Source organism: Micrasema longulum, unplaced genomic scaffold (assembly GCF_059751315.1).
Source record: "Micrasema longulum isolate JH-2025_06_02 unplaced genomic scaffold, ASM5975131v1 h1tg002358l, whole genome shotgun sequence".
In the NCBI taxonomy this organism is placed as follows: domain Eukaryota; kingdom Metazoa; phylum Arthropoda; class Insecta; order Trichoptera; family Brachycentridae; genus Micrasema; species Micrasema longulum.
In genome coordinates, this window is record NW_028279508.1 from 4556 (window position 1) to 19477 (window position 14922).

Consider the following 14922-nt stretch of genomic DNA (forward strand, 5'->3'; position numbering starts at 1 on the left):
TTACCAATGCAGTGCCTATGCACCATTAGGTGCGGAAATGTGAATGATGATGATGACGATAAAATTATTCACAGTATGTTGAAAATTGAAGTCTAGGCATTTACAGAGCTTATGACCTGTCATTGGCTGGTTTAAATGGCTACTTGACACACTAAGGAACATTCACCATTCTGCCTTTATCACGTTGGTGAGATTCAGCAAAACCATTTCAAATATTAAATATCTTTCTTCAATAAATTTTTGTTTGAGGCACATCGCATGCTGAGAACAATAATTGTAAATGGTGACAAGTCTAGCAATATTTATTTGTTTATAATAATAATTTGTTATATTGTCCGTCATTTTTATTTAATAAAAATAAATAAAATTAAAATTAAAAAACAAATTAAAATTAAAATATATATATATTTTTTTATGAATGTTTTATTTATAAATCATATAATTCAAAGTATTTTACAAGTATAATACGTTGAATTACATTTCCAGGAGTTACATCAACTCAATTTGGGACATAAATAATATTAACATAAAAAAATAACACATATTGAGAACAACAAAGAAACAAAGCAAGTTGAGCACCTTTATAACTAAATATAGCACAACAATATATACGCCAAAAACCATTTCTTACACAAGCAGAATAAATTTTAAAAACCCTTTTCAGAATAAAAAAAGTAGTTAATCTACTAAGGGAGATAAGGTCATTAATATCACATGCCATGCAGATGATGCACCCATAGTGATGATGAAAACATACCCATCTCAGTAAGTAAACATCTGGATGCCTAAGAAATGTCGTATAGTACAATGAACACATGATTATTGGAAACATAATTCGGATATCCAAAACGTGTGTCAGACCGATCATGGTGTTTACAATCGAGGCAAGGATAGATAGAGAGAAAATAAAAAATAAATAAAAATCAAGTAGAAAAACTAAATAGAAAAACCAAATAACTGCTCCGAACGTCAGAGATGAAAGTACTAAAGGCAATCGCAGGGAAACCCTAAAGAGGCAAAATCCAGAGTCAAGAAGTTAGACGGAATTGCGATACCCAGTCCATAGCAAATAGATAATGGAGAGATTACGTCAATAATTCCATTGATGGACAGCTCCAAAGTCCCCTATACCATTGCTCACGAAATCCCGGCCGTTTGCTGTCTGCCTGGAAGACCACCAAGGAGAGGAAAGAACAGCTGAAGCTCAAAGTCTCAGGAGTTAGCTTTTAGCTTATACCAAATTAATCGTTCTTAACCGAGAAGAAGAAGAATAAGCTTTCAGAAATAATTTTCACTCAGATCTTCCAAGAAAAGGTTTAGGCAGAAGGCCTCGAGAGCCACCGTTTGCATTTAAATCAAAATTTCAAAATAAAAGTCTAAAATTAAAATTAATTATAAAATTTAAAAAAATATCTATGTAAGTACGTAAAAACAGATAAATTAGATCTAATATAGATACACTAATATCAGAGAGTGTGAATACCGATAGAAATATATAAAATGGATTAAGAATAATTAATTATATTTTCAAAATCAATATGGATATTGTGGAGAAATGTTTTCATTCATAGATTTAAAAATGAAATTTTAAAATAATACGTAACTAGAAAAACGCGACATGTTTGGCCTTGAAAGTTGCGACGTTAAGATTCCTGACAATGCTCTAAACAAATTTGAATGGTCAGAAAAAAAAAACATAAATCATGACGTATTAGGGACGTGGCCAATGGAATGACCGTTTTTGCTGGAATTCAAAATTACAAATTTGAAAATATTTTTTATGCTACCAATAAGTAACATTTTTTTATATCATTTAATTTAACTAAAAAAATTACTTTAATTTTAAAATTAAAAGTCTAAAATTTAATATTAATCATGAAATTAATCAAATATCTATTCAAGTACGTAAAAATAGATCAATTTAACTTATTACAGTTAACTAGCTGACCCGACAGACGTTGTCCTGCCCGAACGTTGGCGTGCCTTCAAAAAAAAATATTTTTTTTAAAAATGGGTACCTAGGTACTTGCTTCTGATTAAATTCCAAAACTAAAAATAGTTAATATGCAAATATTAAATTTAAGTAGGTACTTTTTATGATTGAATTCCAAAACAGAAAATAAATATTTTTTCAAATATAGCATTCTTTTTGCAAACGTCAAACTCCTGTCGTCTCACCAACAAAGGGGTGTACTAAAGTAGGAATACGATTTTTATAAATGTATTGAAATCAATATTATTTTATTGTTACTAAAAATCCAATAAAAACAAATAAATGGGATGAAATTTTAAGGAATTTAAGGAAAGAATCTGATTGAGATCCGCAAAAAAACAAACGATGTTTGTAAACTTTCAAAAACAAACTTTTTTTATACGCAAAAAAAAACAACATCATTCCATTTTTTTGCAAATGCATTCTCTTCGAATGCAACCCTGGTAGATCGATTAATAAAACGTTCATGCTCCTAACTTCTTTTTTACATATTCGATTAAAGATTTTAATATTTACGAACACGCACAGCGCAAAGATCTATATTTCTATGAAAACCGCGAGTAAATCGGTTAAACCGTTTAGGAGGAGTACGTACAGACATCACACGTACAGAGGAAATATATATATTAAAAAGATTAAGTAAATTTTTCGAGTTATAAATACTATGGAACTTTGTGTGCTTAAATTTCATATTAAATGGGTTTTTACGTTGTCAATCATTCAAAATCACAATCATTTAACAATTTATTCGATGACTAATAAATTCACACAAATTGATACATTTATCCTGGTGTAATTCATAAAACAATTGTGGCAAACAGACGTGACTTGAATACAAATACGCCTAAAATAACATTCTTTGATTTAACCTACCAAGGGCATTAACTTTAAGAAGATATGCGGTGGCTGGGTATTTTGATGAACAAGTATTTGCACACTGTTTTTCTTTCACTCTCGCAAATCTTTCCCGATAATGTAATAAAAGATAACTGCACTTTGAACTTTAAAATATACATAGAAAAATCTTATATTGTATTTTCTGCATCATGATGTGTAATCTTTATATATATAATTCCTCTGTACGTGTGATGCCACCGAACTCCTCCTAAACGGCTTAACCGATTTGCGTGCGGTTTTCAGAGAAATATAGATCTTTGCGCTGTGCGTGTTCGTAGGTATTAAAATCTTAAATCTTATATGTAAAAAAGAAGTAAGCAGCATAAATATTTTATTCATCGAGGAGAAAGCACTTACAAAAAAATGGAAAGATGTTGTTGTTTTGTGAATAAAAAAGTTCGTTTTTGAATGTTTACAAACAGGTTTTGTTTTTTGTGGATCTTAATCAGATTCTTCCTAAAATTCCTTTTAATTTCTACCCATTTATTTATTTTTTCTGGATTTTAAGTAATACTAAAATAATATTAAATTAAATACATTTTTAAAAATCGTATTCTTACATGAGTACGCCCCTCTGTTGGTGAGAAGATCGGAGTTTGACGTTTGCAAAAAGAATGCCATATTTGAAAAAATATTTATTTTAGGTTTTGGGATTCAACCATAAACAAGTACCCAGGTTCCTACTTAAATTAAATATTTGAATATTAACAATTTTAAGTTTTGGGATTCAAACACAAACAATAACCTAGGTACCTACTTATCAATGAAAAGTCTTTTTCCAAGATAATAGCAGGCAAATCAACGTTCGGGCAGGACAACGTCTGTCGGGTTCACTGGTGTTTAGTAAATTTGTAAATATATATACATATTTTTTTTAATAAAGTTGTAACGGAGGCATTGAGGGAGATTAAGGTAAAGACATCGTGTATATTTATTGATTACACGCTTTTTTTTCTGCCGTAGATTTTGACTAAAATTACTTGGGAAAAAAAATAATATTTATGTTTATGTAGAATCTCTTATACGTATGTGTGGGAAATTAATGTATGACAGGGTTACGAATGATGAAATCAGGCGAGTGTTATATTACATATAATTTTACAAACAATCTGTTGAAAATGATTTCACGCAAAAGTAAACTTATTTAATTCCCAACATAAATCAATTTTCCATACATTCCTATCACAAACATATGTAGATATTTCTTTTTTGTGAAAATTCGTAAATTTGATTTTTTTTATAAATAATTATACAGATTCTACATTATTAATTTTTAGTATGTGTTAAAGGATTTTATATATCTATAATATGTCATTTTTATTTAATTTAAAATCGTAACAGTTTTATTTTTGACATAAAAAAAACTTCTGAAAAAATTACATTTTGTAGATATTTCGCTTTGTTAAAACGGTCCTTAATTGAGAGTGCACAATGAATTTTTAGTCCCAACACTTATGTATAAAAGTGAAACATGGAACTGGCAGGGGAAGAATAAAAGCTGAGTGAAAGTGGTTTTAATGCGATCTTTTAGACGAATAAGTGGGAAATCACTGTATGATAGGGTTACGAATGATGAAATCAGGCGAGAGTGTAAATCTGAGTCAAGTATAATTGATAATATTGAGAATGGGTCTCTGAGATGGTTTGGCCACGTAGATCGAATGGACGACGAAAGAATGGTAAAACCAGTATATATGGCGACAATGAACTGTAACGTGAGACGAAGACGACCAAGGAAGACGTGTCATAATCAGGTAAACCAAAATCTTAAGTCTTGTCATGTCAAAAGCAGACATAACCGAAGGGCATGTATGACAAGATGTATGAATGTGGAAGAAGCTAGGAATATGTACCAAGATAGAGGTGTGTGACGGTCCATTTTCTCTGCCTACCCCTACGGTGAAATGGCGTGATGGTAGTAGTAGTAGAAAGTAAATTTGTTAAATTAGGGTGGCTGACAGAGAGTCCCCCAGGACTCTATAACAGCTGCGGGTGGAGGTGGGTTTTCTCCCTCAGTGCACTTCGGACTGAATATACCCAACTAAAATCGACGTTTCGCCGTCCCGTTTTCGCACTACAAGATTTGGTTGTTTGTTTTTTACTCGATCAAAAGTATATATATGAATAGTAGCTTAGGTGTAAATATTTTAATTTTTCATATATTTTCTTGTATTTAAAAATTAAATTTATATATTATTATTTGTATAAACATGTTTATTCTGATCATTCCGGCTGTTAATTTTCAGCTGTTATTCATTGTTTTTATAAATGTAAATAATATTATTAAGTTAGTATAAATATAATCTTCATCAACAAGCTACAGAAAGTGGCTTGGTGGGATTTTAGTTTTAGTAAAAATATAAAAAGTGAAATTTTCTTAAATTGTAAAAATGTATAATTAAACTATTAAAATGAAAAAAAATTAAAAACTAAAATAAAAAAACAAGCATCGGCATAAAATTTTCTGTGTCGGTACGTTTTACGTTTTTCAAAAATAGTTATCCGAATGTCCGAAGAAAGTAGAAAAAACCGGGCGCTTTTATAGGTTTTTGGATGGTTCTAGATCCTGTAATAAACAATTTATCAAAAAAACAAAACAATAAAGGCACTCTAATAATAAATATTTACAGTGTGTAAAAAAATCATTGCTCTAGTGATATAATCCAGGTAGAAATACGGGAAAACATTTGTACGGAGAAAAGTCAGACCGAGAGATAATAATCATATTTATACCGCACTTGATGATTCATAGGGCAGTGCTTATATTCACTTAAGCACGGTTGTATGATCATTAGTTATTTTAATGCAGTTTCTTATAATATCATCATTAACATAACGATTACCTAATAGAAAACTCCAAAATTGATATAGTTAAGGCCATCAGAGATTTAGGAGTTGTTTTAGACTATAAACTGACATACAACGAGCATATAGATAATAAATTAAATGAATCACTGAAATTGCTTAGCTTCATTAACAGAATATTCTCTGATTTTACTAATGCCCGCATTATCAAAACTCTTTATTGCTTAACTGTTCATCCTTTTCTAGAATATGCCTCTGTGGTCTGGTCTCTGGTATACATTCGATGTGAATCGTATAAATCACATTGAATCAGTCCAACATCGCTTGCTTCGAAAAGTAAGGTGGATGCTTGGACTAGAGAGGTAATTATATTAATGTTGAAATAGAGTCAATGTTATATATTTCTAGTCCACAAAAAGATAGGACTAATATTGATTCCATATATGTGTTCGGCATACTAAATGGTATAATCGATGTGTCATCATTACTGGGACAGGTAAAATTCCATATACCGACTTGTAGGTTGGGAAACAATGAAGTACTGTTTTTTTTTTTAATTCCTGCCAAACTGCAAAAGCAGTTTTTTTTTGCAGGGATTTTTCTCTTTAAACAGTTTATTCACAATATAATTTAAACACAAAATAATAATGTATGTTAAATAAAAGTTTAAAAAAATTAAATACAAGTAAATCAAGTCTTTTTTGATACCAAAATATATAAAAAATGATAAACAAACATTTTTTTTGACACTGTTTTAAATTGTCTGGTTTCTCCCTTTTTTTACACGCTAAACTTAGAATTTAAGAAAAAGATTTTTAAAACCAATTTTACTTTATATTTTTTTATATCACTATTCTTTATTTCGTCCAGGAGTCTATTTACTATGCGTGGGGGAATATACGCCCTAATCCTCTCTCTATACGCATTTAGAGATCATTTTTCTGTGAAATTTCTTTTTACTTTTTAGCGCGTTTCATGCTTATGTGATATTGGCGTTTTGTAGAAATCCATGAAGTCCTATTTTACTAGGCGATAGTATTTCATATTCTGTACCGTCAAAACTTTACACGTTCATCGATCAGCATAGAACAAACTATGCCCTTAATTTACCAATGACCCGTCTTTGTCGTATTTTTAACTAGAGACAAGTTCTGGACTTTTTTGGTTTGAATTTACAACGATTTAAACGAGCACTATATAAATAGTCCAGATCTTGTGTCGATGTTCCTTATGTTTGTCAATGCTTCTTTCTTTATTTTTTAAATGTTTTTAACTATTCTTATATTGTAATATTAACAGTTTGAGCACCGGTCGAATACACATGGATTTTACCCTGTGCCCAGCCCATTTTTGTGAAATTTCATGCTTTGTGAAGGGTTTCTTAAAAGTGTCATAATTATGAAAATACTGGGTTGAATCAATTGAAACTTCTCATATTTATTTGAATCAATTCAATAAATCATTTTTTTACGATAGTTTTGCCAACTTTGGCCTTTATGGAGAGCCACATTGCAATGTTTGCACATATACTGGATCTCACTCCTTTTTTTGTGCTTTGTATCCCGGAGCCGTGTAAACACGTGATAATAACCACGCGTTGTGGCCCAGGCCCGTGTTTTCACGTATTTTTATGGTCGGATAATTCATATAGCGCCATTTTGTGAAAATCACCTCAAGGTAGTTTACCAACAGTGAAAAAGTACTAATAAAACTAACTAAATGTCAATAAAATGCACTTTTTTGGACAGCCGGTAAACCACGTGAAAACACGGGACCGGGACACAACGCGTGGTTATGTAATCACGTGTTTACACGGCCCCGGGAAACAAAGTGTTAAAACCCTATAAATTGTACAAATGGACAATGTCCGTTAATAAATGAATAAATAAACATTGTTTGGACCAACTCTCAACCTAATCTATATCCACCTACTCGTCCTTCCCATTTTCTAGCGCACTCCATGTAACAATAACTCTACGTTTGAGTGCCGCAAACAACATTAATATTTAATTACTAATCTAACATCAACCAAGTGACGTGCTTAACCAATCATTTATCAAGCGAGCTGTGCCAGCTTCCAATTAGATCGCCAGCTTCATACAAGCTGTGCTAGCGTCCTATGACCACCAGCTTTACCGGCCAGGTTTCAGCACACGTCACGCCTCATCATCAACGGGTTAGTGAAGTTGCGCAACTTTCCTTCCCCGACTACTACTAAACATTTCTTTGTTTTTCAATAAAAGCCATATCTTCCTGGAAACGACATGTCATTAAATCCGGCTTCGTAATACCGAGGTAAATAGAGACTTTCCGTAAAAAAAAACCTGCCGTAATTGTCCCTCAGGTGTAAGAAACATTTTAGTATAAAAGCGCCATTTTAAATTCAAAGTATTTTATGTTAACGAAGCCGGAAATTCAACCATGTCTGAAATCAAACTCGGGACCTCAATTATGACAAACGAATGCACCAACCACTAGAATACGAGTTGGACTTATTCTCTAATCAGTTTCTTTATTAAAAAATTGATAAATAAATAAAATACAAAAGTATGCTTAAGACCAGAGTTTTAACGAAGGTTTTTCTTGTTTTTAAGCTTATTTTATTAGATTGTTGACACGTTCCGACCGATAAATCCTCAACATGTGTTCAACAATTTGTTTAATATTACCATTTTTTAATACGCTTAAATATTTTATTTTCGATGGCCATTCTCAACGAAATGTAAATAACTAGAGTGAGGTTTTTAATATTCGACGTCTGGTCCCTGAGTCCGCAACACTCGCCACGGAACTAGCCTCGTTATTATCATAATATTTGTTTTGACACATAAAACACGTCTCGTTACATAATTTTATTAATATATCCAAACACTATCGGTAAATTACTGAAGTGTTTAAGTATATTTCTCGATAAAAGGAAAAGTGTGGAAATTTAAAAGAACTTGTCTAAAACGCAACAAGCTTTCAAGAAAATCCAACAGATGTCGTTAGTTTTCTCGCCGCCCACGCCATGCGCCTTGCGGTGGATTAAGAAACTACCAACATCATTTTCTTAGTAAATTGTGAATGGGTAATAAATATACGTACAAATCGGTCTACAAATTGTGCAGTTGTAAATGGCAACACCAACCATATATTAGTCTAAAAAATGCATTAGTTATTTTGTAAATTGATATTAAAATTACGTTCGATACTCAGAAAATATAAAACATAAGTCATTCATTTATTCACCATATATTTTTTACACAAAATTTTCCCTAGGTTCCAAAACTAAAAATATGGCCATTATACTCTAACCCATTAGCATGCCGTTTTCATTGAACTGAAATATTTCATTGAAATGAATATACATTCGAAGAACAATCACTTCATTTCATAAAAAACATGTCTTAGGGTTCCATTAATTCTATGTTTAGTAATTTAAAAATAGAGATCTGTATTAATTTATATTTTAAAAATTAAATTTACAAATTTTGTTTTTACTAGCCTGTTGTTTGGTTGGCTCGAGGATATTGCTCTTAACAATAAGCCCGGCAAAGTACATATTTTTTTAATATGTTATTTTTTAATGTGTTTTTGGGATTGGAGTATGGAAACTCAGGCATTTTCTTTATATTTTTTTTATTTATAAATCATATGACACAAAGTATTTTACAAGTATAATACGTTGGATTTCATTCCCAAGAGTTACAACAACTCAATTTGGGACATAAATTATATTAACATTTAGGAAATAACACATATTGAGAACAACAAAGAAACAAAGCAAGTTTAGCACATTTATAACTAAATGTAGCACAACAATATATACGCCTAATACATTTTCTTCAACAAGCAGAATAAATAAAAATAAAAAAACGCTTTTAAGAATAAAAAAAAGTAGTGAATCTACTAAGGAAGATAAGGTCATTAACATCACATGCCATGCAGATGATGCTGTCATAGTTATGATGAGAACATATCCATATCAGTTAGTAAATTTCTGGATGCCTAAGAAATGTCGTATAGTACAGTGAACACATGATTATTGGAAACATAATTCGGTTATACAAAACGTGTGTCAGACCAAATCATGGTGTATACAACAGAAGCGAGGATAGATAGAGAAAAAAATAAAAAATATGAAAAATCTAGTAGAAAAACTGAATAGAAAAAACAAATAATGTAGAGGAAGCGACGTCTGTATGCAAAGATAGAGTGATATGACGTACTATCCTCTCTGTCTTCCCCTACGGGGAAACGGCGTGATGGTTTGTTGTTGATGTTGTTTTAATTGTTCCGACCAACTCTCATCCAAATCCATTTCTACCTACTCGTTCTTCCCATTTCCTAGCGCACTCCATGTAACAATAATTCTACGTGTGAGTGCCGGAAAAAACATTATATTATCAGAACACAAATAACATTCTACGAGTGAAGTGCGTTTTCTTTCATCAAGCGAGCTGTGCCAGCGTCCATTTAGACCACCAGCTCCATACAACAATATTTTGTGTTTGTCTAAATTTTTGTAGACAAGAACTGGATTCAACTCCCTGGGGAGCTGCTTATTTGTTTATTTGTTTAAATTTAATGTTGTGCACACAGTGCTATGTTAATATAAATCTAGACAATATTACGAACAAAAAATAAACCTAACACAGCACCAATTACGTACACAACACAATATATGAAACAACTATCTAACAGTACAATAAGATGTAAGAAGAATTTGTGCTTTGTGTGAATTTACTAGTGATTGTGTTTTTATTGTTGTGAGTATGAAATGTAGTGCGTGGAGTGAGGTGTATGGAGTGATGTGTATAAGATGTGGTGTTTATGTAGTGTGTATTCTTATATTAACATATTACAACAGAGATGAAGAACATTTAAGAGAAGGTAATATTAACTTATCTAGACTAAAATGTTCCAGGCGCCGATCATAAGACTCGAGGGTTCTGCCCAGGTTACAGTGAAATGTTACGTAACCAAGATTTTTTTTTTTGCACAGATTAAATTAAATTAATGTGAGTAATGCAACATATATTTATTTATATAACTATTGGCAGTAATTATCAAGGGCAATCATTATTGTAAAACCATATTCGGAAAAGCCTTTATCGTTATTAAGCGTTGGTACGGTGTGGGGTGTGGGGTGTGGGGTGTGTGCCGTGTGGCAACCCCCAGCTCGGGAGCGGGGGACGGGAGCGCGCATGCGCAGGTCGAGCGGGGCTGGTTACATAACGGCCCGTGGCCGAGCCGGAGCAGTCGCCCCGCCGCGCCCGCCGCCCCGCCTAGGGGAGTGCCCGCAGCATGAGCGCTGGCCATGCGCCGCCTGCTGCTGACGCTGCTGGCCGCCGCCGTGGCCGCCCCGCAGGAGCTGCGGCGCGCCAACCCGTGGCTGAGCGCGTGCGACGTGCCGCCCGAGCCCGACGCGCCGCCGCCCGCGCTGTGCGCGCTGCCCGCGCCCGAGCGCGCGCGCGCGCTGGCGCGGGAGCGTCTGCCGCACTGCCGCGAGCGCGCGCTGCTCGACGCGCTCGAGCCCGCGCAGCGCGCGCGCGCGCTGGCCGGCGGCGCCCGCTGCGAGCGCGCGCTGCGCGACGTGCTGGCCGTGGACGACATGGCCGCGCGCGCCTCCCGCGACCTGGACTCCATCCTGGCGCGCTACGACTGCGCGCAGCCCTTCTCCGTCATCCACTCCTGCGAAGACTGCCAGGTCAGTAATGTGTATCCGAGTGCCAGCGACGTTTTACAAACTACGTAACAGTATTTTTATTTGCCCGATACTTAAACAAATACTGTTGGATTTAACCCTCGAAAATGATATTATTTCGCGCTACGGCTGCGCCATCCACTCGTGTTCATGCAGCCAGGTCAGTTTCTCGCTACGAAAATGTTTATCCGAGTGCCCGCGACGTTTAACAAACAACCCGAATACCCAAATCTTAAATAAATACTGTTTGATTTTACTCTCGACAAAATATATTTTACGAGCTCCGACTGCTTAGACAGTCGGGTCAGTTTTTCAATACAAATGCGTACCTAAGTGCCCACAACGTTAACCGAACTACGTACTAATCTTGAAAAGACATTCGCATATTTATTTAAGCCTCCAAATATACATTATATCTATCGAAAATATTTTTGCGCTTCGACTGCGCGCAACCTTTCGTCATCAACTCGTGCAAAGACAGGTAGGTCAGTTCCCAAATAAAACCCTCGAAAATAGTGTACCCGAGTGCCTACAACACGCAACTTAATAAGTATGTTAAGAGCGTCCTTCTGTCGTCTTAAAATTGTCTAAATACGAGCAGTTTTATTCAATAATAAAGACACCAGCGAAATAATTGCTACCCTCGTATAATAGCGTGCCTTCCGTTCAGTTTTGTTCCCAGACCTTGTAACTGCCGTTCCCTGACAATAAACGTCTCCTGATTCCCTCACCTCCAGCAAAATTCCCGCGAAAAAAGTCAATAACGTATCTCCTGACACAATGAAGGGCTTTTAAACAGCCTCTCGTATTTTCCATCTCAGGAAATGGCCTTTCAAAGTCTATTTTAAAAGAGAAAGGGTTTTACGGTTCTCGCTTCGTGTCCTCCCGCGCACGAAATGTCAGAATTTCAGAAGTCTGTATTTTATTTCGCGAATTCTCACGCAAATCTGAGGCAAATCGTGAAAAAACCGCACGAATTTCATTACCTCGAATTTATTATTCATTAAACGTGTTTGCAGAAAGGCATATTGAAAAAATATCGCTGACTTACATAATGTTTCAATGGTATAAAAACGTGGTATACACGATTCCAAACAGCACAGTTAGCTTTCCTAATGTTTTTATATACTAGAAAAAAGATTGACTACATTTCCTAGTTCATCTTAAGTACTCAATAGTTAAAACATTTTTTAAAATGTCCCTTCGAGTGCCGATTTCATAATTTTTTTTTGGTTTAATTTATACTAAAACAATCAAATTATCAGTATTTCAAACATTTGTAAAAACAAATACACTTGATACGCGGCTCAAAGATCATATTTATAAAAAAATATTTAAACGAGAGTGAAACATTTTTGAGAAGGAAATACAGAAGTTTTGACATTTACCGAGCTTAGGATTTGTCATTGGCTGGTTTAAGTGGTCACTTTAAATAATGTTTTATTTATTAATTTGAATCTCAAGGCGTAGACCTTTTTGTATCCTGTAAATTATTTCTATCACTAAAAACTGTGTTTGTTTTAATTGTATTTTTTTAACTCAAATGTTTCAATTTTGGGGCCATTTTCAACGAGTTAAAAATAATTCGAAATTAGAAAATGGGAACCAAGTTGTGGTAGAGCAGGGTGCGAACACTACGAACTCGGACCTCTGATCCGTGAGTCCGCGACACTAGCCACGGGACCACAACCCTGTTCAAAATCTCCTTGTTCTTTTTATTTACATAATTTTTTTAAATGTGTTGTTATTTATATTTGTTTTAATTTTCTAATTGTTATTAGTATTTACATTTACGTTTCAATTTTTTATTGTTAACGGTCTATTTTCTAAATTGTATTTATGCTATTAATATCGGTATGTTTTACATTTAAGTTTATTTTTTTTATTATTGATGGTATATTTTCTTATTCATATTTATGCTTCAATTTTTATTACTATCACTACTAAAACGCGTGTGAAAAAGAAGGTCCTGCCTAAACACGGGAATTTCCTAGCTCGTCGGGACCTGAAACAATAAACCTCTATACATTTTAAAACTGTGAAATAAATAACTCCGAACTTAAGAGTGAAATCCAGGCTCGTCTACAAACATTTGGACAAAGGTAATCAAAATACTTTTGACCGTAATTGTTATCATATTAATATAAAAATAATTAAACTTTTGAAAAAAAAATAATTTATAATGATTTATTTACAGTAATCGAAGTATTTTTATAACGTTAATTTTGAATGCATTTTTAAAAATCATTTAATTTGTTTGCTCTACAACAAGCCAGGAGGCCCAATTACAGTGATAAATTAAGTAACAGAACACCCAGATTTGAGTGCAATCACATTTAATTTTTGTGTTCTCATCTGGAATCGAAGCCGCAATCTTCTGTGTATGAGTCAAACGTCTTAACTACAATACCGAGGAGTTTATATTACATCGAAGGGTATAGAATAAAAATAATCAAATTGATGTTTAAAAATACAACGTTTTTAAGTTTTTAAACATCTCGAACATTGAATTAAACTTACAAATAAAAAGGAACCTGCTGAGTGTAAATAGGCTGTACTGTTTATATAATCTAAAAAGGTTTTTATAAATACTGATATGGCGCTTTATTTCCTGTATTTAACTGACATCCACCCTTTATCCCCTATATTTATATTATCGCTATATTTCAAATGTTATTAAACAAAAACGTAAATCATGTAAACTACCGCCAGATGCCATTATTAGTTTAAAACACATTAAAATTGGCTTCCATCCTTTATGTCTAGACTTTTATTAGATTTGAAAAAACGAATAAATATTAATATAATTGGGAATATAGAATAATATTTTTTTTGATCAGATCGTGCTTTACAAAATTGTAAATGATAAATTTGACTCCCCAGAACTCATTCATCTACTTGCTTACCGTGTCCTTCAGACCAACTAGACTCTCTAATATTTTCTATTTTCGTAATATTAAAACTAACTATCGGAAACATTCTACGATTCCTCGTATTTGTGTAGCATTTAACAAAAAGTTTAATAGTCTTGAAATATTTAACACTCCATATAATAGGTATAGAAGATAACAAAAGGCTTGATTAGAATCATAGAAAATAGACGTTTTTGTATATTTTTGCTCATCATCAAATCAAATGTAATTTTCCACTCCTACTTTCCTTCAGTCATGCTTTACCACTTTTTTTTATCAATTTCCTTCTTTTTTTTCCTACTATCTCCTTGTTTTGTTCATTTTTTTTTTATTCTCTTATTCTTATTATTTTCTTTTATTTTAATTTGTAGTGAATTTATTTCTGATGTTTAGACCGTCGTCACTTTATTTTAGTATAATTAAGTAAATACATGTTATTGGATGGCAGACTTTACTCTTTTTATATACACATTTATTATAGTTTTTATTTATAATCAGTAAACTTGTACATCTGTTTGTAATCTAAAATCAATAAATATTATTTTTTGGGAATTATTTAACTATTTTTTTTAAATAATCTAACCGTATAGTTTTTTTTTCTACTCTTCGTTTTGTGTTTTTTATTA

At 33.2% G+C, this 14922-nt stretch overlaps 1 protein-coding gene across 1 annotated transcript; it reads left to right on the forward strand.

Annotated features, from left to right (window-relative positions):
* Nucleotides 1-10997: 10997 nt before the first annotated feature.
* On the forward strand, nt 10998-11387 carry LOC148272363 (uncharacterized; the record flags this gene model as incomplete). Its single annotated transcript, XM_088240141.1, has 1 exon — nt 10998-11387. A coding segment is annotated over exon 1 (390 nt), but the record flags the coding sequence as incomplete, so codon positions are not given.
* Nucleotides 11388-14922: the final 3535 nt, after the last annotated feature.